Raw genomic sequence first — 25,505 nt, forward strand, 5'->3', positions numbered from 1 at the left:
TGTAGAGAAAGCTGTTTCTTCGCTCCAGTTCACTGTCAATTTATATCGCACGCTTATTGCTCGCGTTTGTAAATAAAAGCGATAGAACGTAAGCATAAAGTTCTTTGTTTTTTATCAAATGAGTTACTATTTGAATTTCATAATTGTATCTTATTACCAAGCGCTTGCAACTTGTATAACGTTAAACAATCCATTTAGCGAGATGCTATTCCGCCGCAAGAAGAAGAGTAACCGTCAGCGCTGGTTGCGCTTCGTACCGCGAAACGATTTAGCCGTTTAAATGATCTGGAAGTAAGATTAAGAGCGCGTGTACGCATACTAGCCGCATGTAATTAAGGTAACAATTATGATTACGGTACCATGAGCGCGTGGTTACTCCACGCGTGTTCCGAATTTACGCGTTATAGCGCGCCGCGTCGTTTAGCGCGACGTCCTCCGTGGAACACGCAGCCAATGACCTGCTACGATAAATTAGATTGTAAAGAATTTATGAGTCTCGAATAAATTACGGGAACTGGCTCTACTCAGGATACATATATTTCTCCGTCGGACGCAGAAGGAAATGCGAGACGAACAAATGGTTGCTGTCTAATGCATTTTGCGAGAAAATATGATTCCCGTAATCAGCGATAATTGGACTGACATAATTGCTGGATGCCTTGAAAACCGAGATTTATATTTGCACTTATTTTTGAGGAAGATCTATTCAACCATCAAATACTTAACGAATACACTTAGCTAATATTGCCAATAATGATATGAAAATTGATTGCACAGAATGTGGGATTGCAATTTCTTCTGACGGCGCGTTTTCCGCTGTTTCGCTAAAATTGTGTATATTTATGTCATAGATCACCTCGACTCCCACGAGATCATAGAGCTCGGAAGCGGCACTTATATACGTACGATACATGATGATAGTAATGCATCATTTTCCAAGTTTCCCGGTATAGTCCAGGTCAATGTTAATCAATGATAAAATACAAAGTGTATGAAATTACGCAGCGAATACGATGACCAGAATGTACGGTGGAAGATAGTAATAAAAACGAATACAGTTGCGTGGAAGGTAAACGGTATTTCGTAGCGCCGAAGTTGTAATCTCGAAATGTTTATCTCCGCGCACAACTTTACATGAATTGAGATATTAAAGTTTATCGCGAAATTATGCGCGCAATTTCAGAGGAGCGTGTATTCTTAATGGGGGCAATTTTGGGAAAAGAAATTCCAACATAAGATCTAAGGAAAGCTCCTGAAGTTTTCCAAAAATCTATTTTATTTGTCTTTTTTTTTACAATATTTATTCTGCTTTCATAGCGCAAATAGGATTTCAATTACATCAGAAACGTGATTTCGAAGAGACCGTGATTCGTCAAAAAATGCACAAAACATTTCCCAAAAATCGTATGATGTCCTTAATTATATCTATGTGATTCAGAATACAGTGGTTATATTATGAAAATCGTTGATGAATATAATCGCGTTAGAGTTCGCGCTGATAAGGCGTTCGCGATACGGAATTCGACCGCATTTGCGTAACAATGCAGAAATTAAACTGCGAAGAGGATGGTGCTGAATTTCCGGTGCCATGCCGTTTACTTAAATCAAGTAACGGGTCACAAACTTCCAAATTGCCTTTTAGAATGGTAACGGAAGTCTTTCACCTCCCCTTTCACGGGAGGAGCTTGTAACGAGTTTTAGCTAGCGAAACAATCATTTTTGCCGTTCTACTTTTCGACGATCGGGCCATGGCACGGAACATCCGCCACATTAAGTCAAATTTCACGAATTTGATTAAACGATAAACATGCAGAAAAAAAAACTACCGTTTCTCAAGTATACGCTATTGCATGTCGCATCGAAAGCTACATCAAAGTTATAAGCGATTGAAAGTGGAAGCTTATGCGATACGAACAATCGTAAAAGATTTTTAAATAAGTTTTAAAAAATTCAGCAGTAAAATTGAAATAGATTGCATAGATAAGAGTAATAAGTGCAAAAAATTGACAGATAATGCAACATGCGCGTATCATTAAATTGTTGGAAAAAAAACGTTAAAATGCGTGTATCTGTGTCAAAGCAAATTGACAAAAAAGCAAAAAAATATTAAACCACAGTATTCTGTGCCTTAACTTTATTTATATATTTACACGTAAATATATTATATATATATATGTATATATATTATATATCACTGTCTCTTGTCGTTATAATCCTTGAGATTTACATGTAAATCCGCTATCTTCTAATCGTCGCTTTTTCACTACAGATTTAAAAACATCGAAATTTAATCGTTATTTTTTCTGACAACGAAGCAGCGAAAAAAAAGAAGAGAGAAATAGATTAACCGTCGATATTAGATGGGCTGGGCGCAATATAATCGAATACCTGCGGGGAAATTTTTTACAATTAAGTTCATTCACAAGGCGATGATCTGACGTCAGTAATGACGCATCAAAAATGACAAAAGAAAACCAAGCCTCAATAATACTGTTCAAATGTCTTTTCGTTGATCCACCGCCAATTCGTGCGCATCCTTCCTACCTTTTCTTTTGTCGTCGGACATATAAAAATAGTAAAGAGTAAAAAAAATATTATGCGTTGCAATAGACGTCAATTACCTTACACTTCCGATTAAATATTTTATTGCACGTAACTTTTTTATCTTTAATATTTTTAATCCTAGTCATTTTGTCCTACTTCAATAAGAATCAGTGGCGCACCCAAGAGGGGGGTTTTGGGGGTCAAAACCCCTCCCGAAATTTTTAATATGCTGTATTTTTTTATTAACTCAACAGCAAAAAGTAAAAAATATGTAGTTAAATAAAATGCGTTGAAACATTTGTATTTTTTCTCTGTTATTAATTAGAGTCACAATTTTAATAATTCAAAATTCACGCCAATATCCTTGCACACAAATAATTGATAGCCTCTCCAGCTCAATATCAATTTATAATTATGCTACTATAAAAATAAATTGTATTTTTTATTAAACAATGTAACATTTTTATATTTTTTAGTGTGCAATATAAAATTATCCTAACTTTTGGTCATATTGTTTCATTTTGTGTGTGTGTGTGTGTGAATTTTAAATCCCCCTCCGAAAAAATATCTTGAGTGCGCCACTGATAAGAATCATTAGAAGAGAACGCTTGTGATTTCTGTACTCTTTTCATCCGGTGTTCTTAGTATTAAATAATTCAAAATTAAATCCTAAATCGGAAATGCGAAGCATTAATGACGCCTAAAGTATTTTAAATGCAAATTACAACCCTCTGATATCGTGATTTAAGTTATGCAATCTGCGATTTGGATGATTACACAAAATAAAATCCCGATTTTCGAAATAAATGTTATCGTTTCGCCAACAGCTTTCCTGCTTATTTAACATACTTCTCGACAATACGTTTTTCAGATGAAAAAAACACCGATTTGGCTGAAACATTTTTAGGAACTCGTTACGCAGTTTTTCATTTGAAAAAAGAAACAAAAAGACGATTAATCAAGAATACGATTGATCTTATCTCTATTGTTCGACTCCGCCATAAAATAATTACTCGCGTGTGTAGCTTCATATACAGCAAAATGTTTTCACAATTCAACGACTTTTTTCTCGTTACGACGAGAATACCGTTTGTATGCACATGAAATCTTAAGTTATTCTGACACGCAAATTATAACTGACTGCAATGTTTAATATTCTTTTACGAATATGGCCCAGTACTGATTGAAGCGGTGAAATTTCACACGCTTGAACATTTGAACATTATATACACTTCTCTAAAAAATCACGATACTGCCATTTCAGTTGTGCTGAAAGCATCATCAACACGTTCCCTTTTCTTACGGCTTAAGACTCTCTTATCGCGAAAAAAAAGTCCGGTCGTAACAATAATATTAAAATATTCTTCATTCAAAACATGATCTAATTTCCAAAAATCATAAAACGAAATCATAAAATAATTATAACAAAAAAATTTCTTTGAAAAATCAAAATTTTCTTTAGAAAAATCGAAAAATGATAAATTCATACTTAGCATATTATATAATTAAATCGTATTATTAACCCTTTTTCTTAATTTAATCCGTCTTCATTATATAACTAGGCATAATTATTGAATTATCCGTGTCTTTTACTGCAGCGCACTCGATACTCGAAAGTTAGATCGCACTTTCGCAAAAAACACGCTTATGAAAACTTCTTTCAATGCCGCAAAATTTTTACTCAATTAGAAGATTAAAATATCTCTAACATAACCTTTGTAATAAATTTGGTACGTTGTAAACGATTTGGTATATTGTAGAAATATATTAGCTATAAGTGAACGCAATTGATGCATTTTTTTGAATGCGACATTAGAAGAAAGATATTACTTTGGTCACGCACTTGCTATATGAGAGAAAGCTTATGGCATCTGCTGTGAGCACTTGTAAAAACAACTGTTAATAAAAAGTTCGTCACTCCTTCCGTTTGCGGAAAAACTTTCGCTTTCACATCAAAGAATCGAGATGCGGACTAAAAAATTTTCCTCGCATATATCGTAGATCATATATAAATTACATTATTCAAAATGCATCGACAAATGTGTGACATCTCGAAAATCTCACAATCGATCCATAGAAAATATTCACTATATACAAATTGCCGTTTCTGCATGCAACAGGCATCTTGGTTTTCAAACTGTAGCTGTCCTGGTTTGCTTATGCCGGAATTAAAGATGCAGCAGCCTCGCCGACTACACAATATGTATAGTCACACACTATGTTTCACGATGTACATATATATATCATATTTCTACAACGTATCATGTATAAATGGCGCGAAAAAGCTCTCGTGGAAACGGTCTAAGCAAACTGTTTATCAATCAACATTGGACATAGTTAACGCTCAGTTGCGAGACACTTGCACGAAAACTTTTTCTTCCATCATACAATTTTAGCTATATTCAAGATTATCATATTAATAGTGTCTTGGCACGTCTTCTCTCCCCGTAAATATCTTGTTTACATGTATGTGATGTTCATGCGATTACTAATGGCTCATCGTCCGAAAAGCCTCGGATCACAGGGCTGTCCTCTTCTTCTGTGTAAAAAAAATAAACAATTTTTAACATTTTTTTACATCCCACTTTTAGCTTATTTTTAAAAATCAATGAAGATATCACTCACCTAAGCCATCTGTCGTGCCCGGGAAAGTAGCTTGTCCCCGTCTCGTGTCGTAGTGACTGTTAGCGAATTGTGTAAAGCTATTAGATAACCTCCTATGCCGAATGACGAAATACGCCAGCGCTCCTCCAAGCGCTACGACAACCAAACAAATCGGTATGGCGAGCGACAATATGTTCGACGTGTTCATTATCACCGGAAGTTGCGCCGCTGTTGAAAAAAAGCAAATAAAAATTATCATTAAAACCTATTAGAGTTTTGTGGGACGTAGAATGAGAGCCGGTGTTAAAAATCAACCTGAAATTTGCGTGCTCCAGGTTTCGCTCAGTGCGCTTTGATATCCTTCATCCGTGACCACGCGCATGGCGAAGGTGTAAGTCGTATGCGTTTTCACATCCTTGTAGTGGTAAGGCGGTGGATCTTTGGTCTGGAAGATTTTCGCGGTCGACTCGTTCAACGTTGTGTTGTGTCCCTCGGCCACCAAGATTTCGTAGTGCCATTTATCCGGTAATTCCGGCTCCTGCCAGTAAATCACGTACTTCGTATAATCCCATAAGACCGTGAGCCGACGGGGTGGCTTGATCGGCGGCGCGATATAGATGAACGGTTGCGTGGGTATAGCATTCTCGACATCGGTGACTATCGAGATACTGTACTTTCCGCCGTGCTTGATCGAACTGAATATGTGCTTCATGGAAGTTTCGTTAGTCGGCTGCAACGTCACGATAGTCTGCTTGTTGAGGACCATTTCCGTGACGTTGATCTGTAAAAAAAAAGAAGAAAGGTATCGATAAATGTTCTCGCGGAACGAAAATCTCAATTAGAAACGCACTATTGAGAAACTGGCTTCAATAGTGTTCTTAAAATGAAATCTCTGAGAAATTACTACGCACGTTGTTTTTTTTTTTTTTTTGAGAAAAATTTCATACAATATTTGTCATTTACCGTGTAGCTAATCGGTTCGTCGATCGTTTTGCAGCTCGAAGTCCACGAGACGATTATACTGTCATTTTTATCCTGCGCTTGCGTCACTTTCAGCCTTTTCGGAGGCGCACGTCTGTTGAAGTACGTCGGGACTGTGATCGGCTGGCTCAAAGCTCCCGCCCCGTAATCTCCGTTAACGCCAACGGCAAAGACGTACGTCTCGCAAGCCTCCAAGTCCCTAATCGTAGCCGTGAGATTTGTGGTGAGAAGCTTGAACTCTGGAAAAACAAAGGTACATCTTGTTACAAAGGACAGAAATAAAGCGATACACGCCTAATTAATAATATGCAGAACAGATGAATAGTAATACAATAGAGAAATATTAATTATCCAAAGAGTATTGAAGGAATTGTTGTATAAAAAAATGCGACCCTCACCTTTAAAGAAGTCCAACATGTTGGTAGCGTAGTGAATAGCATACTGCCACTTGATCTTCTTGCTCTTAGGCGGATCCCACGTGAGCTTGACGGTTGTCCTCTGAGACTTGACCAGCTGCGCGTCGAGCTTCGCTATCGTCGGTAGCAGGGTGCCGTTCGTCGTCGCGGTGATCATGACGACTTTGCCGGTGTACGTTTTCTTCGTCGCGCACACTTCGAAGATGTATCTGACGCCCGGTGCAAGATGCGTGACCTCGAACGTGTGATCCGTGGTCGTGACGGGCTTGAGAGTCGGATACGGGGTCGGCGCCCTGGGAGTGATCTGATAATTGTCCACGTCCTTCATCTTCTTCCACTTGAGCGTGACGGAGTGATTCGTCGTTCCTATCACTTGAAGATCCTCGATGTTGTCGATATTAGCCGAGCCGTCAAACGTCAATATGAAGAGGTGCGACGAGGCTGACGTGTGCAAACGATTCTTCGCGACGATCCAGAAAGAGTAGTTCGTGCCCGCCTCGAACGGCATCTCGATAATCGCCGAAGTGCCGGTCTTCTGCTCCTCCGTGAACTCCTTCGGCGGTATCGGCGGCGTGACGAAGCCCTGATAGCTCGTGATAAGGCCGTTCGTGCGTATAGGCGACCGCCAGGAGACCTCCACGTGTGTGCCGTTCTTCTGTGTAGCCGTGACATTCCACGGCGCGGACGGCACGCCCTCGGCGGTCATCACGACCAGATATTTGGCCGGTGGAAATACGGTGCTCTGGCCCTTCACCTTCACGTAGACGGTGAGATTGTACTTGGTGTACGGCTCGAGGTTGTTGAACTGATACTCCGTGTCCTCGATCCACTCGCTGACGTTGGTCCACTTGGCGTTCGGCATCACTCGCGCGATCGAAGGCAGAAATTCGAACGTGACGTTGGACGGTATCGGCATCCACCAGAAGAGGAAGAGGCTGGTGTCGTTGACGGCGCGTTCGTCCACGCCCATCACCAGCACCTGGTAGACGCGCGAGCTGTTCTTCTCGCAGTTCATTTCGTCGAAGCCGTCGAAGCAGTCCTGATTGCCGTCGCAGTAGGACGCGAGCGGGAAGCAGCGTGTCTGGTCGCACGGGAAAAGGCCGGCGTAGCAGGAGGGAGTTGCGGCCGGGCTCGCGTCTTGATCCATGTGGCAGCCGACCTCGTCGCTGCCGTCCGGACACTCGGCGATGCCGTTGCAGATGTTGGTCAGCGGCACGCACGAGCCGTCCTGCCGGCACATAAACTGATCGCTCTCGCGACACGACATGTGCGTGTGCGCGCAGTGCAGCTCGTCCTCGCCGGACGGGCAGTCCTTGAAGCCGTCGCACACCCACGCGTTCTCGATGCACTCGCCGTTGTAGCACGGGAACTGGTGTTCGCGACAGCGCGACGGTTGCTCCGTCGGTGTGAGGGGTGTCGGCTCTGTTACACCGCCGCCGCCGCCGCCGCAGCCGATCTCGTCGGAATCATCGCCGCAGTCGTCCACACTGTCGCACTTCCACCAATACGGCACGCACTTCTTGTTGTTGCACATGAACATCCAGTCGTTGCAGGAATTCGAGGGCAGGATCGGCGACACCGGTGTGTGCGGCACGCTGGAGCTGGTGCAGTTCATCTCGTCGGAACCGTCGGCGCAATCCTTATCGCCATCGCACTCCCACGACTTGTATATGCAACGATGATGCCCGACGGTCTCGTTGCTGTTGTTGCACGTGAACTGCCACGGCTCGCACACCATGTTGTCGCACTCGTTCTCGTCCGAGCCGTCCGCGCAGTCTGTCTCGCCGTCGCACTTCCACGTAGCCTGTATGCACGTGTTGCCGGACTTGCAGACGATCTCGTCGGACCGACACGTGCTCGGCTCGATGTACTTGGTGCAATTCCGCTCGTCGGACCCGTCGCGACAGTCGTCGTCGCCGTCGCAGTGCCAGCGATGCGAGATGCAGCGGCCGTTGTCGCACTTGAACTGCGTCTCCGTGCAATTGCTGTACGTGCAGTTCATCTCGTCCTTGCCGTCCTTGCAGTCGCGATCCAGATCGCACACCCAGTACTTGGGTATGCACTTGGAGTCGTCGCACTCGAAGTTGTTGGGGCTGCAGGTGGCGCGGTTGCAATTCGTCTCGTCCGAGTGATCGCCGCAGTCGTTGTCGCCGTCGCATTTCCAGAACTCGGGGATGCACACGTTGTTGTTGCAGGTGAACTGATTGCCGGCGCACGTGGAGGCCACGCGCGGACACGTGGAGTTGGCGTAGGGTGGATTGCCGCCCGGACACAGACACTTGCCGTTCATCATCACCATGCCGTCGGGGCAGAGGCACACGTGGCTGTTGTGCGGCGCGCCCAGGCAGATGTGCGTGCACGTGTTATTCGTCGCGCATTCGTTCGTGCCGATTTGTACGCTGTGCGCAAAGAGCTTGAGATCCATCAGGCCCGCGATTTGCGAGGTCACTATCGTGTTGATGCCGACCCCGTGATCCTTGTCGGCGACGAATATCATCGACTGCTTCCAGTCGTCCCAGTACATGTTGTCCTTGAACACGGCGACCGCGAACGGATGTGACACGTGCTGGTTGTCGTTGGAGATGACTATCTTGAATCGCTTGCCATCGAAGTCCGAGGAGGCGATGTAGTCAGCTCGAGCGTCCACCCAATAGATACGCTCGGCGATATGATCGATCGTTATTCCGTTCGGCCACTCCACGGTGGGCTTGACGAACAGCCGTTTCACATCCGTGCCGTCCAGATTAGCGCGGGAGATGGAAGCGTTGCCCGGCGCCCAATCGGTCCAGAACATGTATCCGTTCATCGGATGAACCGTGATGCCCCTCGGCTTCTGCAGATTGTTCGGACCCAGTATCGTTCTGCGCATTCTGCCCGCGTAGTTGATGTCGGTGCGGATTATCTGTATCCTCATCTTCACGCCGTCCACGAAGTAGAGCACCTTGGACACCCAGTCGAAGGCCATGCCCTCGATGGAACTTAGATCGGTCTCGACGAGAATCTCGGGAGAGTTGGTGCCATTCAGACACTGCCTGCCGATCGTATCGTTCACGATATCCGCCCAGTACAAGCAATTGCTGTTCAAGTCGAATTCGAGAGCGATCACGTTCTTCAGATTATGCACCGGCAGCGTCTCCGGCTTGCCCACATGGCGTAGGTCGATTCGTGTTATTTGTTCCCGCTGAGCGACGAGCAGGAACTCGGGTCGCTCGCTCATCGGACACGGTATCTGGTCGGGCTCGAAGTTGCGCGCCATGCCTTCGGCACACTCGTCGTCGGTTATCTTCAAGTAGCCCTTCGTGCGATTGTAGAACGTGCCGGGTGGACATTCGTACGGCACGGCGTAAGGATCGTACTCGCTGACGGATTTGTTGCGGATGCAGTGATACGGATTTCCGACGCGCATGAAGCCGTAATCGCACTGATAATCGGTCGCGTCGCACAGACAGTTCTTAACGGCCACCGTTCGATCGTACTCCACGCCCTGATAGCAATTGATGTGCGCCGAGCGTCTCTGATAAATCTCCTTGCGCCCCAGCACGCAGGTCATGTCCAGTTGATCGGGATTCGAAGGCGTCCACGGCTTGTAATCTTCGCTCGTGCACGGCCTGTCGAATATGTTCCGCAGATCCACTTTGATTATGAGCCACTGATGCTGCCCGCTGTCCGATCCAAACATCGTGAACACCGTCGTGTTCTCGCCAGGCTCGGTCATGAGACCGTAAATGCGTAGCATCTTCTCGTTGAATTCGTACGTGCGCCACGTCTCGCTCTCGTCCGTCGAATACAATATGTCCCGGGTCTCTCCGCGCGACTTGAAATACTTGACCGCCACCAGTAAACCTCCGTGATCGCCCATGTTGAAGAAGTAATAATCCTTCAGCACCTGTTTCCACGTGAGACCCGCGTCTCTCGATACGTAGAGCGCGGGATGACCTTTCATATTGACCCCGATCACGCCAGTGGCCATTATTATGCCGGGCGCCGATTTAGAACTCATGATAGTGACGGATCTCGTAACCGGATATAACTGGCTGAATCGCTGACTCAGATGTAACGAGCAATTTTTCACGTGTGAGCAATGAATATAATAGCCCTCGTGATTCGTATCGGGCGCCTTAATGCTGCTCCAGGTAATTCCGTGATCGAAAGTGATCAATGACTCCAGGTGTTCCGGTGCAATCGATCCTGACTTCGGACTCCCTTTGACTCGCGACGCTATGTATATACCTCGAAGACCTTCAACCTTGTACAGATCCGTGAACGTCTCGTCAGCCACGTCACTGCACAAATAGATAAGCGTAAGTGAGCAAGAATAAAAATAAAATTCAACAAGGACGCTACGTAAAAATTGATGAAAAAATCAAATCAAAATTAAAAAATAAATTTTATTAAAAATTGAGTTTTTTAATTAAAAAAAAAAAAACTAAAAAAATTCATTCACACAATTTCTAATTTAATTTTTGTAGTTACAGAATTATTTATTATATCATCACTTACTTCAACCAGCTGTCTTTCCAAGTGCTGTTAGGGAAAAATGTGAGGACGTTTTCCAGAGATAACGTGAACACGGCTTTCTCGTGATCTATAATTTCCGATACATAAAGATTGACCATGGTTTCGCTGTGTGACACCGAGATAAAAACTCGATTGTTGGACACGTCTACAATATGAAAATCTCTGCAATCCAATTCTGAATTGAAGTGGGCCAAGACGAACGGTTGATTTTTGTAGGACACGTGAAGATCCAAATGTTCCGAAGTTCCATTCTGTTGAAAGAGACAATCGAATGAAAATACAACACTTGTACAAAAGATTTCGCACGTTTGGCGTACGGCGTTTCACGTATCCTAAACTTACCTTCGGATTTTTCATGGTAGCAAACATATAATCCCCTCTAATTTGGAAATCCTGAACGTTTTGAATGACGGGAACGAATTCCTTTCGTATGGAAAGCCTTAGTCGCAGTGCGCTGGAACCTCGTTGGAACCAAGAAAAGGTTCGCATATCCAGCTTCATGATTGTATTCGCTCCGGAGGGTTCTGTACGTTCCACTAGCAAAACACGACTAGGGGACCAAAAGAAGGCTTTCACGAATTGATGAATCGGTATCCAGATCTGTCCGTGATCGACCGACAACCACAACTGAAAAATGCAAGTCCAAAGTAAAATCGATCGCGTCTGTCCAAAAAATTTGGCCGCAGTAAATTCACAATTTAATCGACACTTTTCATACCTTTCGCGACGGATCAATTTTGTCCAATCCGACAAGTATTCGCGCATCTGCTTCGTAAAACGAGACCTCACTCGGGTGAAAAGGCACCGCGTATCTTTGAATCGTTTTGCCGTTATCAGCCGTCATAAAAACCAATTGATTCATACTATCCACGAAGACGCACTACAACGAAAGAATATAATTCTTCAATGTAAGATTGAAAAAAAAAAAAAAAAACAAGTTCTTTATTTCAGAAACGAATCCTTCACACGTAAAATCGAACTCACGTGTTGATAGTATTTCGGATGATTGGTGAATTTGTCTACAACTGCATATTTAGCATCGGGCTCGGACGAGACCCTGAACAGTTCAGTCTTATTTTCGAACGTGTCACCGTAATTGTAACTTATATACACGGCGCTGGGATGGGTCGGAGAGGAGAATCTGCCTCCTTGGAAGCGCATCACTGGCGTGCTGTCCCTCGCTAAACATATTATTACGTTGGAACCCTCCCCGACCCAATGCACCATCAGTTGCTGATGCGAATCATTTAAAGCGTTGACCTGCAATAACGAGAAATTTTCGGCGTACAATTAAAAAAGAAAAAAAAATAATACGTGTAAATTTATATAACTGAGGCAATATAAGATTAATTTGGTGTAAAGTCAAATAAACATCGCGAGACGCACGACGATCGGAGATAAGAGATAACAGATAATACACGTGACGGTGAAATCACAAGACAAATACGCAACATTTAATTACCGCTTCGGAAAAACCGTCGCATCGATTTATTGAAAGCTAATGCGCAAATGTAAGATGCATATGCATGCAGCGTGACAATATCATTAACAGCGATTCGAATGTAATAGGCGATGAATCATTAGACATTCATGATCATTCGTGGAAATCCTTCTATCGCGACCAGTTTGTTCTGTGTTAGCAGTTTGTATCGCATTACTTCGGGCAATGTACAAAGTCGCACGAAAGAGATAAAAATTTTTGATAAATTTTTAAAAAATCGTGAAATTTAAGAAACATGTGTATTATATATAATCGAAAAATGTAAATGTAAAAATGTAAAAATATACAATATTTGGTGTAAATAAATATAGATTAGAAGAGAAAACAACATAATTAGTTTTTAAATGTTGAAGAAAAAAAAACTCAGATAACGAAGGAATATAGTTAAAGGTCAATTATTAGTCAAGCTGGGAGCGAAAGTAAGCTGTCTGGTTTTTTGTATAATTATGTAAGGCAGCCCGAAATGAAGCCGTGCCATTCAAGCGACCCTGAAAAGTTACGTCAAGTAAAATATTTAGCGTACACGCGACACCGTACGAGCAGACGTTTTATGGTTAAAAATGATTAGAATATATTAGATTTTATCGAATAGATGGTCGAATATCGTTCGTACAGTGAATTCAGAACAATGAAAACAAAGGAAAGGGTGAAAATGTAATTTAACGTTACGATGCATTGCGGCGTGACAAGCGCTTGCGACTTAGTTCTTATCTGTTCAACCGAATGACAAATTGCCTCCTTTGTTATCACAAAAATAGATGGTCAAGTGCATACGCATAACCCGCGCGGTAATTTGCAGAAGTGTATGACTAAGCGCGCGACTCGACGATGGATAAGTGGAAAAACACTACTTGCTTTTATATATAAATATTATTTCGGAAAACAACAGTGGCTCCCAGCCATGTCGCAGAAGACGCGCTCCTACCAAAATAATAATGGCGCGCACCCCCGACGGGCGGTCGTTTTGTTTAGAAAATCAGCGGGGCTCGGACGTTTTTTTGGAAGAAGCCCGCGGAAGCGCTTTCTTCGAAAGAAAAAAGGGGAGGAAGATACGGGCCGGTTACTGACCCCTGCGTGTCAATAACAAGAGCGGGCCGCGACGCTCCGTTTCGCCGAGATTGATTAAATTTACTCCGGAAGAGAGATAATACGGCAATTATGCTCCGGCGTGTCCGTGCGCCGCGCACAAAGGCCGCGCGCTCTCCCGCTCTCGCGACGGTCCATTGGGGAAAAGTTCCGTAAGATGATACGGCGAGGGCGAAGGGAAAGTGTGTGTGTATGTGTGCGTAGGCGACGCGTCTATTTACGAGAAATCGGGAACATATGCGACGGTCGTTTCTCCTGTCGCTTTTTCACAACAGGACAAAAAGACGGAGAGCCGAGCTACCGGTCGAACTGCGACGTAGCATTAAGCGACGACGGCGGCGGCGGCGGCCTTCAGGCCGTCACAACCGATCGGCGACGCGCACTGCACGTACCTTCGTCGTGATGTTTGGATTGTTATTTGGATGGATCGGATGCTCCGACGGCGGTGACGGCGGCGGTGACGGCGGCGGCGACGGTGGTACATCCCTACGCGTACGTTCGAATGACGTTTGCTCATGGTCGTCCGTGTCCCGTTTCTCGATTATCAGCGGCTTTCTGTAAGGCGAATCGCTGTCCTCCGCGATGTGCAACTGTTTCGCTCTGTCACCGTATCGCACACCATAATTACACTCCGTAAGCAGGATTAATTGGAAAATCAACACGAGGTAGTACAAAGCCGAAGTCATCCGACCGGCCATCTTGCCTAAGACTGACTCTTTCCCAAAACAGCTAGTGTATTATACGTGGGCTGTGAATGTGCATTCACTATAGATCCGTCGTCGAACGAGCGACCGCTGATGGATACTGGCGCGTACACAACCGGCGTATTTGAGAATAATGTTTTAAGTCTGTTCTAAAAATGTACTGCCACATTTTTTTTGTATGTATTTTTTTTTGTATGTATTTTCTATTTGATGATAAGCGTATGCCCGTCTGATGCTGAAATTTATAAATTTAAATAAAGAATGTATAATTTTTTTATCGCATTATAAAAATACATCAAGAGAAGCAATCTATTGCGAAAAGGATCTGTGAAAACAATGTCATCCCAAATGAACAAAAAGATATCTTTTAGATCCCTAAAAGATATCTTGCTATGTCTTGAGATGTCTTACATTTTTAACGAAAAGATATCTTTTAGGAATCTAAAAGATATCTTTTAAGAGATATTTTAAAAGATATCTTTTAAGAGATCTTTTAGATGTCTATAGATATCTTTTAGATATTCTATAAAGATATCTTCAACGAAACTTTTTTAGACATCTTTTAAATAACTTCTAGATATCTTTTAGAAATATCTTGAAGACATCTTGAATAAAATATCTTTTCGATGTCTCCAAGATTTCGATGTTTACTGGGATCGTTCTTATGTTATTATGTTAATTTAATTTTAATTTAATTTATGTTCTTATGTTAATTTAAAAATCACATCATTCATTAAAATAAACACTATAACTGATTGAAATTTGTTTAATTAATTAATTGTAACTGATATCTTGAACAATTTTTGTAAGTCTCAAACCAATTGGTTGAATTATTTCTAAAAACAGGCAAAAATAAAATAATAAAAAATAATTTTACTTATATATAGTAAAATATAGCCCAGCATCTAATAATTTGTTATTTATAAATAATAATAATATCTGAATTGATTAATTAAATATCCAACATGAAACATATTTGTTTAAATTTTGCTTAAGTTAATATCTGAAGTTTATTTAGATTGGAATTTTAGTTTTAATTCGTTGATTTAATATTTTAATTGTTAATAATATTAATAAATTGATCAATATCGCTAGTATTTTGTTTATTGAGTTTAATAAAATTATTTTAATAAAAGTATTTTGTTTATTGAGTTTAATAAAATTCTTTATTTTAACTATTTTATTTTTATGTAGGTTTCACGGAAAATAAAGTGGATTCCTGGATCAAAACCGTTGAATTATCGAAACCGGATATATGCTTCTGTGGATGATAATAAAGAAGCATAGAAACGGAGAGAATCCCTCGATAAAGGCAACGGATCGCTGCTGGGGGAGCAAGTGCTTTTAATGACGGCACGCAGATGTAATAATAAAAGTATATTAGATAATGACTTTCATTTCCTGACGTGGTTAGAGCGAGTGCCGCTAGCGCGCATATGCGGGTCTACATGGATCTGTGTCCGTGACGTATAATCGACGCTAAACGCGGTTCAATCTCGCCGTTAACATTTTATCTTTACTAATTAAATTGCAAAACAAAATTCTACAACAGCAAATTTTAATTAAACATAAATATTTTGCGTTTTTGGTACTTGAATAGATAAAAAAAAAAAAAAAATTTGCCAAGAACTTCCATAATTCTCAATTTTGCTTATAAATCAATATTTAATTAAATTAATAATTAGAATGATAGAAATATATCGCTTTTGGGATATTCAGTATAATTATAAATGCAAGTAATATAGAGCTCATAGATTTGTTAGATTTATAGAAGATAGTTAAAAGTACAAAACGGAAAAACTCCGCACAAAAGTTTAAAATTTCACATAATTGCGTCGCTTCTTCAACGATTGTTTGTTAGAGGCGCAGTACACATCGGTGTAATTAAAATTACACGGTTCGCAGATTGAACTCTTTTCTCCGTGATGTCCATATTGCACTAACGCGATTAGCGCGTGTCAGAGTTGGTTATTCATCGATAGAGTCGTCGCATGGAGAAAGCAAGAACAGCCTCGTCATCTGTTATTTGACAGAATCATTCATTTCAGAAAGGGTTTTACTCTAAGAATGTGGAAAATACATCAGTTTTAACTTTTCTTTTTAATTAACAAAAACATTGAAAAATATAACACGCAATATCAGACACGCATGTCAAAAGACACCTGAAAAACATCTAAAAGATGGTTAAAGTTTTTAAATATTTTCTAGATATCTTTAAGACATGCGTGCTATCTTTTTGTGTTTTATCTAAAGTAGCCATGGCAAAAATTCTTTATAAATAGTTCTACAGTCTTTCACGTGAAAGATAAGGATTTCAGAATAATTTTCTTTCTAAAATGATGAATTCGATTAGATCGAAATGGAGTGTACGTTCCAGGCGTATCTTACCTCATTCGAAAAACGATAAGTTGATAAGCGATTGATTATATAGGAAGCCGAAGTATGCAGATATTATCGCGTCGCAACGATTACGTCATTGGTTTAGTTTCCATTCTTCGGAAAGTGCAAGAAAAAAAAATGGAAACGCACTTTCCTTCGCAGATATTCCGGTGAATTCTATTGTTCGAGACTCGCGCGAGAGAATTGTTTTTCAGGCGAGCTTGTTTACTTTGATTTACAATAGACGCAACTAGGACGTGCACGTCGCTTTTAAGTTCCTCTACAGCAGTGTGCAAATCGATACAGTAGAAAATAGAAACTGCAGCGTGTACTGCCACGCGCCAAACGTACTCGCGCGTATCCTCGATTGGTATTTAACGCGAACTAATCCCGCGAACACAAAACTTTGCGACGACTGGCTATTATCACGCGTCGACGTCGCATATTCCTGGCAAATTGTTCACGTGAAATGCTCTCAGGCGCAACTGGTTCGATTGTCTGCAGGCGATTAACTCGTAATGGATGGAAAAAATCGGGAGAGTAGATCTTCACTTTCTCATTTTACGAGCGTGTATGTTGTTGTTGTTGTTATTTTCGTCGAATACTACGATCATTTTGCTGGCACCAACTACGCTTGATACGTATCGCATTTTATTTCCCAATGAAGCTATAAAAAGGCACATTAAAAAATTACACGTTAATCTTAATGAAGTTGGACGATAAAGTAATCAGTGCGTACATTGTCATGTCTTGCGCGATAACGATGATAAGGAAGTGAGAGTATTAATTCGTTTTACAAGAAGGAATTAATAAAGCGAATTATATGATATTCATATAGCGTTAGATACAAAGAAAAGTTACTTCTTTCGTCAGAGAAATGCCGTGTCATATCTGCATTCTAACGTATCGAGAATAACAAGCCTGAAAGATACAACCAAATTTAATTTTAGCGAGTATTTAATGATACACATCGCAAGTTCTTTTCGTTTTAAAAAGCATCCCCGGTAATCAAATACATTCTTTGATATCCTAAGAAATATCCGTTTAATTTTGCTAACAATCGTATTGATAATGACATTTCTAAAATTGATCTAACGTTTTCTCTGTTGAAATATGGGGGGAGGGGGAAAAACGTTTTAAAAATGAAAAGAACTACCATGTTAATTCGACAATTATTATATATATATATATATATATATATATATATATATATATATATATATATATATATATTATCTATTATAATAATTTTTATTTCTTATAATTTAATGTTCTTTTTATCGTTCTGTATTTATATATTTATAGATATATTTATATATAAAACACATAGCTATGACATACCAAATGTTGTGTTATTTAGCAATGCGACTCTGATATTCAATGTTTTCACTAAATGCACATGCATAAAATTATAAAAGCACGTGTATGACCATTTTGATTAGAATTATTCTCGCGGGCATAATGCGTGTATAATTGCTCCGTATATACAAGTTTTTGAATAAGCTTAGTTGACGATGCGATTACATTACGAAAACTTAGACATTCCAAATATTGAAACATGAGTCAGAAGACGCTATCGCTAAAAAAGACTTACATTCCCAAGAGACAAAGTATATCGGATCGAGTTTGGTCGAGTCGCATTGAGTTGGGAAAACGAATAAAATTGTCTGTAAAATTCTCTCGTAAAACCATTATAATTTCCAAGGTACGCTAAACTAAAAAATTTCGAAGCAAAAGAGCTCTGACAACTTCACAATAGAGACTTATACTCTAGGAAATAAGATGATAAGAACGTGATAAATATTTAAAAAAAAAAAAAGAGTTAACAATTACAAAAGAGTAATATATAGTCCGCGCGTCACGCCAAATGTCAAGTTGATATCAAGTGAGTTACAAAGTGATTTGCGACAGTGATATAACACGGCTATAATGATTTACCGTAAGCGCTCACTTGACACAAACTGTATCATTTGCACGAGTTTAAGAATTTTAAATACTCTTTCAATTCTGCAGAGAATTGTGATATTTTGGGATTCATATAAGGGTAGGGGGAAACTCTCTTGTTAGTTATTACATTTTCTTTATAATTCTTCAATGCGATTTTTCCTTAGGGCGCTGCATAACAATTTGTTAAAAGCTAGTTTATATAATATTATGTCCCAAGTTAGTGTGGTTCTTAAAATATATGGCAGTCATTTAAACGCAAACCGACACGTTTGCAAGAAAAGAAGTAAAATACTGCGTTGCAATAATATGAATAATGAAAGTGATATATCCTAAGCAACCGACACGGCTGGAATCGTTCTCGTCCTCCTTTCAACATCGCTGGAGACTATATCTCTTCAATAACACGAGAATCGGCAATAAAATGCAATGCAAAATGCGTTAAAATCAACTCGTCATAAATCCGAGATCATCGTGTAGAGTAATTATACGTCGTTATAAACCGTGATTAAGATATATCTCCTCCAACCTACGTTCTTTGCAAACCCAACGGATTAAGCTTGTCTTCTGTTGGACGAAGTGTTTTTTTCCTCTCAATGTAAAAACAGGTTTTTGCGGAAACTTATAGAATATTTTGTAAAGAAGACATCGTTTGTTTCATCGAATGACAAGAGGAAATGATCGTGCACTTGAATACATGACTTAATGTATACACGCAAATGTGACCGAATTAAATCCCATGTCAAAAGTCTGATCACGCTAACGTGGGACATGAAATGTCTCGCATGTTCTTCAACTAGCGATATTGCAAAGTGTCCAAAATTCATTGAAGAACTAATTTAATTAGACTTTCAATAGCCTACACTTGTAAATATCAACATATATAACCGTTAAATATCTCCGTTCTTCGAACGTAGGCGTTTTCAAAGACCCGTTCAATCCTTCAATTTATTTCATAACACCATGTGGCCATGTCTTCTAATTTTATATTAGCGTTGCTTTAACCATGTAGAGCGACGAAACATTTCTCATAAACACGATGTTGTGCAGACGCATTACGAGCGGCTTACGCCGTACTTCACTGCTCCAGTTTAGCTGAAAATTAGCAAACGTGAAAGGTGATGAGTATTTCATCGCTGGCACAATCCATTTCTATAACTGCCATTTCCAATTACCGTTCTTGTTTTACAATTCAGTATATACCATATATACAATGGCGAGATTACAAGAGAAAGGGATATATTTACAGGAAATCAGCTAAGACTTTGGTAAATCATGAAGATGCGCTTTACAATTTCCCAGAATCATATTTGAGAAGTTGCGAAATCAAATTTATAATATTAGCAAAATTAAAATTTAGATTAGAATAAAATTACTGGAAAAGAAAAGTATACACCGTACTTGTCCTATTTCAACGATTGTAGCTCTTATGCGTTTATACATTATTCATGAAACACATACGTTACCAAGGAATTACTACCAACAATCAACGCATCGTAAAAATTATATCATTTATAATCTAATAGAAATATCAAGCGCTCCGTCTTCAAGGAACCGCAACACGTAAAATACGTGTCTCGCACGCATCCGAAATAGACGCGTGTGCGTTATCTCTACGATAAAATTCCTGGGAATATTCTGATAGCAGAAAAAGCGTGAAGAATAAATGACGATGTCAGAAGCAGTGATGAAAAATATATAGCTACAATATAGAATTGAACAATAATACACAGTGATCTGAATATCTACATAGCACACTATCTTATGCAAAAAAAAAAAAAAAAAAAAAAAAAAAAGTAAATAAAAGCGATAGATTATGCGAATATAACAAGCACCTGTATGGCGTAGAGAACAATTGTGTCTCACATAAAACTCTATCGTTACTGTATGAGAATCTTGATCTGTAAAATCTGCAGAGTTTTGCGTAATAAAAAGAATTTCTCAGATTGTTTCTGCAATGACGCGATCTCTTTTAGCTGCATATGAAACACAGAAAGCTCTACACATCCAAATCTCTCTTGTTTCACGTAATCATTCCGCATTCACAATTGGAAGAACATTCCTGTTGTATTTTCCAGAAGCTAATCATAACTAAATAAAAAAATGTAAAAAAAAAATTGGAATGATCGAGATTAATCGTGCAGTAGTTACGACGGTAAAATGATGTCTAGGATGTGCGACTCACCGCATTTCTAAATGTTGTTCCAATTGTGTACTGTTTCATACGTTCATTGGTTTCGCTTTCTACTTTTTGGCTTTTCTAAAATATGATAAATGCAATATGATCGAATACGATAGGGTCGATGAAGTGCATTTCGTTTGGAGGAGTGAGGGTATCTCTCTCGGTTTGCAAAAGACGGATCGTCCGTCACTCGTGAATGATAATGACGATGAATAATGACGTCTATGATAGCCACGATGAGATATCGATTATCATTTACTGTTCGATTAAAATAACACCTTGAAGTGATGAGTCGAAGACCAAGAAGGACATTATTTTTAGAAAAGTTAGTGCTGCCGACGGGAATGTAAGGAGTACAGAATGTGAGGAGATATTGTTAAAAATATGTAAAGTAATGGAAGATGATAAATGCATAATTGTTTTATTGCTAACAGAATATTCTCTATTAGATTCACTGGGACATGTTCAAAAAGGATGAAGCAAAATAATAATAAAATAACAGGCACACCTTATGTACAATAGTAGTACGCGTCTTGATTGGAAATGCTGCAAAACTCAATAATTCATATTTATAATATAAATATTCGTAATATTGTTAAAAGTCAATTATGGATCTATAATGTTATTACAATATAAGAATATCTCATTCGCGAACTCTGTAAAACCTACAGAAACTCTTTGGTTTTACTTGAAAATCTCGCGCCACTGATCGAGAGTGTCCACATTATCTTAAATTTCTTGGCGTTACGTTAACAAAATCTCCCAATCAACACTTACTTTTTCTTGAGAGTGAAGAAACTACGCCGCTTAGTTTCGGCTTGTGTCGGAGCGGGCAAAGTGTGGGCCCTTGATGTGCCGGCGCCTGATGTTCCTTGCGCCGCTTGATTTAGCACGGACACCCAGTCGTTCATTTCGGCGTCGTCTTTGGCCTGGAACAGGAAGTCGGATCCGCTTTGCGACCTACGAAAGAAGGGAGGAGCGATTTACATTTACGTCAATCGACTGTTGTTAGCTGACATGAGGTCTGCACTCAGCACTGACTTGACTCGGAAGACATGTTTCTTCTTAGTGTAATCACTCGCTACAGTAATAGTCGCGCCTCGCAAGTCGAGAGGAGCCTCTCCTTTGTACGCTTGATCGGGCGAAGCTTTGTACGACTTCTGGTCTTTATATACACATAAGTTCTGTCCGCGTACGACCATGTACACCTTGTCCCAGGATCGGTTGGACGCCTTCTTCGTCGTACTTTCCCACTCGTGCTTCCGCTGCAACGGCCCCTCGAACTCGTCGTCGCTCGGACTTCGTTGTTCTGCAAAATGTAACAGAACTGCTATTATCCGCCATTCGGAGCGATTTTCTACGAAATGCATTATGAATTGTATAAAAGAGCAATAACGCCTGCCTGCATTCCTTACTTTGCGCAGATGATAAAAGCTGAAAATAATCAATGATTTATTATTATTACGAGAGTTAGTCACAACATGCGCTTAATAGAATATCGCCGTCCAAATCTTATCGACTTCACCAACTCTCCGTTATGCTTCAATTAAGAGGATATTTGCGAGCTCCTCGACAATCGATGAACGCTGATTCGTGTTTGTAACAGCGTTTGCAACCAAAATATCATCCCCAATTATCCATCCCTTCGTTAGTTACATTCAAGGCCAATGGAAAACATATAATTATCGCAGCTCACTTCTTTAATACAGTATATCGATGAAGTAATCATTAGGAACCTTTGCGCGCTTAAAGTATAACTGAAAGTGAAGCATGATCAATTAGTGAAGCAATTAGTTGTCGAATACAAATGATGAAAGACCTGAGCTTCCGCCTGAATATCCAATAACGATGATTTCGATAGCAATTTGTAATTCCAAAATTCACAAAATACAAAATTCGAATACATGAAGAAATGTTATCGAATATCATATTTCTCGAATAGGAGCGTTATTTATTGCAAGGTGTCATACGAGTTCGTTTCTTATACTTCGACGTCTCGGCTGTAAATGGAAGCTGCTACAAAGAATTGCAGAGTAACACAGAATTGTGTAAATAGAAAAAAAAAAAATAAACAGAAAATACATCCGACGTCGAACGAGCACAAAACATGTAAGATCTAAACTACCGTTTGATCGCCGTAAGTCTCTTTGTCTTCACTCACCGGGAATACTATGCTCATCATCACTCACGCCACTGCGATCTAAGCTCGGCGACTTGGCGGACTTTCTCCAGCGGAAGCTCCTGAACGGCGACTTGCTGCGGCTGCGTTCCTTACGCCTTAAAGCAGACTCGGAGCCGCTTCCTTTCGGGGCTTAACGACGTAACGCAACACACATAACATTTATTAGCTACTTACTCTGTACCCTGACACCTAGCTTGTAGCAGAGAATTCATCAGGTAAACAATTTCTCGCTAACAGTCCTGACATCCAATATGCTATTACTTTTTTCCGTGCCCTCCAACTATGTACACAGAATATATACGAGGATACTCATGCAACATGCTCATGCAGATGTCAAATGAGCGAAATGAGCTTGTCGAACGAAATGTAACAAATAGAGGAAATTCAATTCATCGCGAGAGTTATAATTACAAAATAATCGTATGGAGAAAAGTTTGGTTTACGAAATCTTGTGATTTGTAAAAGTTTACTGTCCAACTTCGCTTACTCTATTTCGGCTAAATATTTGAGAATTCTCGTTTATAACTGAACCTTTCATTAAATACACAGTCTGCGTGAAAGAACTAATCGCGATTGATAAGTATTGACAAACAATTTTACAACGTATAATTTGAGCACACCACTTGCGAACACTTACTTGTCGGTGTGCGAGGACCATGCGGCGGAGTTTTGGCAGAGATTGGTGCGACAGGCGAAGTCCCTCCTCCTTCCCGGAAAGACAGTTGTCTAGGTTTTTGTGCATGCACTACACCACACCAATCACAAAATCATGCTATATATTACTCAGGTATAAATCTTATAATGTTAGACGCACGTTTATGTACACAATTATACCAGTACCGATTATTTTAATCATTAATAACGCGAAGGCGTGTCTTTGAGTCAAAAACCATTGTCGAAACGGAAATGAAAAATTTCGCCGAAATCATTGTACAATTAATCACATGAGCCTGATGATTTTATAACGATAATATAATTCGTGACGATGTAAGTATATATTAGACGAATATTTTTGAATAAATTTATACACGTACACAAATGAACAGAACATAAATTCGTGTTTCTAGAATGATGAAGATTCCGTGTGCGCTTACCTTTCAACGAGGTATTTTAGGCATTGCCTTTCTACGTGGGTTAACGTAATCGACGGGCAAAATGAAATGCAATATAATTCCAATATGTACATACCAGATCAGCAGTATGAATAAAATGGTGCGCAACGGGTTAGTATGACAATTATAATTAGAATGTCGCTCGACGTATCCTAATGTGTATAAAAAGTTATTCCTGTATCATGTGCATATAAAATATATATCATGTATGTTATTCGAAATACTCGATTCGCACGAAATGACTGAAATGCCAGGCGACTCGTGATAAATGAAGAAGGGAGCATCTTGCGCAAAGTAACGGCCGCCACCTGTTAGAGAAAAAATTAATAGGAGCAAATGAACAGTGATTTGTGTAGGTGAGAGGCGCGATAAGTGCGACGAGCTGAAAGATGTAAAGTTAGCGTGTGTGATTTAACGTGAATTCGATGAGCAAAGATCGTTAAGTACTGCTATGAAGATGTGATTCGATCATCCATTATCCATCCGTCACCAGTTCGAAAAACTATAAGAACCTGTACAATAATATATGATCGAGACTACGGAAAGTTTGTAGAGAGAGAGAGAGAGAGAAGTTAACCCTTACGTTTCGACAAGACTTTATGCGTATCACGTAACACTCACCTTCCTTGGGCTTGTCTTGAGGCTGTGGTGTACGTGTGGAAGCCTTGCGATGTGCCACTGTAGTTCGTGCAATCCGTGTCGCATTTAGGGTGCATTTCGGAGACACGGGATGACACGGACGACGGATTAGACAAGGATCGGAGTAGATTTCGGCATGGGCGGGAGAAGGCAAAAATAAACGTGCTGTTAGCGATGTCATGCTTACTCAAACAACCATGTTCGTAATGACCAGTCGACAGAGTTAAACTTTACGTCAAAAGCAAGATTTCACGCTGTGTATCGATTATTAGAAGAATTAGAATTATTAGATCGTAAGAAATAACATTGATATACTAAACTTGATCTGCTTTTCAATCCCTTTCAGTTTACGAGATTACTATCGTCCGCAATCGTTAGCACGCCGAGTCAACAACTGTGCGAACACTATTACTCGTTAGAAAAAAGCACTCGACATTTATATTCTAAATAATGTGCGTTAAATACCGCGTTACTCAATATTAGCATCATCAAACAGAATGCAAAATCGTAGAATTAGATGCGTGAAAAGTCATTATAGTTTCGATTAGTAAACCCAAAACATAATCGTTAAATGCAGTTGTATTACCGTGTCCCTCGTCTTCTCCGCGTTCACCGCTCGTTGCTCCGTCGGTTTCAGCTCTGCAAACGAAATACGTTCATGAATAGATTTGTGTCATCGTAAAATATATTCACGATAAGATATTTATGCATTA

At 40.3% G+C, this 25,505-nt stretch overlaps 2 protein-coding genes across 10 annotated transcripts in view; both read right to left on the reverse strand.

Moving 5' to 3' along the window:
- Nucleotides 1-1,258: 1,258 nt before the first annotated feature.
- On the reverse strand, nt 1,259-14,537 carry LOC105673033 (sortilin-related receptor-like). Its single transcript, XM_012368362.2, has 10 exons — nt 14,043-14,537; nt 12,048-12,323; nt 11,782-11,943; nt 11,406-11,690; nt 11,046-11,314; nt 6,528-10,828; nt 6,112-6,368; nt 5,464-5,929; nt 5,170-5,376; nt 1,259-5,083 (listed from the first exon to the last, which is right to left on the reverse strand). Exons 1-10 carry the CDS (start codon nt 14,346-14,348, stop codon nt 5,022-5,024), a joined length of 6,591 nt encoding a protein of 2,196 aa, XP_012223785.1. The 5' UTR covers nt 14,349-14,537; the 3' UTR covers nt 1,259-5,021.
- A 1,559-nt stretch (nt 14,538-16,096) lies between these two features.
- beta-Spec (spectrin beta chain) overlaps nt 16,097-25,505 on the reverse strand; it is a 32,230-nt gene continuing 22,821 nt past the window's right edge. For 2 of the 9 annotated variants that reach the window (XM_012368361.2, XM_067354763.1), the window contains exons 7-13: nt 25,379-25,431; nt 24,775-24,831; nt 23,679-23,786; nt 23,021-23,170; nt 21,901-22,168; nt 21,637-21,819; nt 16,097-19,772 (exon numbers count right to left, since the gene is read on the reverse strand). In XM_012368361.2, coding sequence (XP_012223784.2) covers nt 19,769-19,772; nt 21,637-21,819; nt 21,901-22,168; nt 23,021-23,170; nt 23,679-23,786; nt 24,775-24,831; nt 25,379-25,431 — 823 coding nt within the window. In that variant the 3' untranslated portion in view covers nt 16,097-19,768. The remainder of the gene's footprint in view (nt 19,773-21,636; nt 21,820-21,900; nt 22,169-23,020; nt 23,171-23,678; nt 23,787-24,774; nt 24,832-25,378; nt 25,432-25,505) is intronic. The other 7 variants (XR_010890156.1, XM_067354764.1, XM_067354765.1 and 4 more) reach the window with 7 other exon arrangements.

The sequence above is a fragment of the Linepithema humile genome, chromosome 5 (genome assembly GCF_040581485.1).
Source record: "Linepithema humile isolate Giens D197 chromosome 5, Lhum_UNIL_v1.0, whole genome shotgun sequence".
Classification (NCBI taxonomy): Eukaryota; Metazoa; Arthropoda; class Insecta; order Hymenoptera; family Formicidae; genus Linepithema; species Linepithema humile.

Coding starts and splice junctions, on each gene's coding strand:
- LOC105673033 (XM_012368362.2), bottom strand. CDS start 14,348: ATGGCCGGTCGGATGACTTCGGCTTTGTACTACCTCGTGTTGATTTTC. Junction 12,324..14,042: donor ATCCAAACATCACGACGAAG/GTACGTGCAGTG, acceptor TCGTTATTGCAG/GTCAACGCTTTAAATGATTC. Junction 5,377..5,463: donor CTGGAGCACGCAAATTTCAG/GTTGATTTTTAA, acceptor TTTTTTCAACAG/CGGCGCAACTTCCGGTGATA.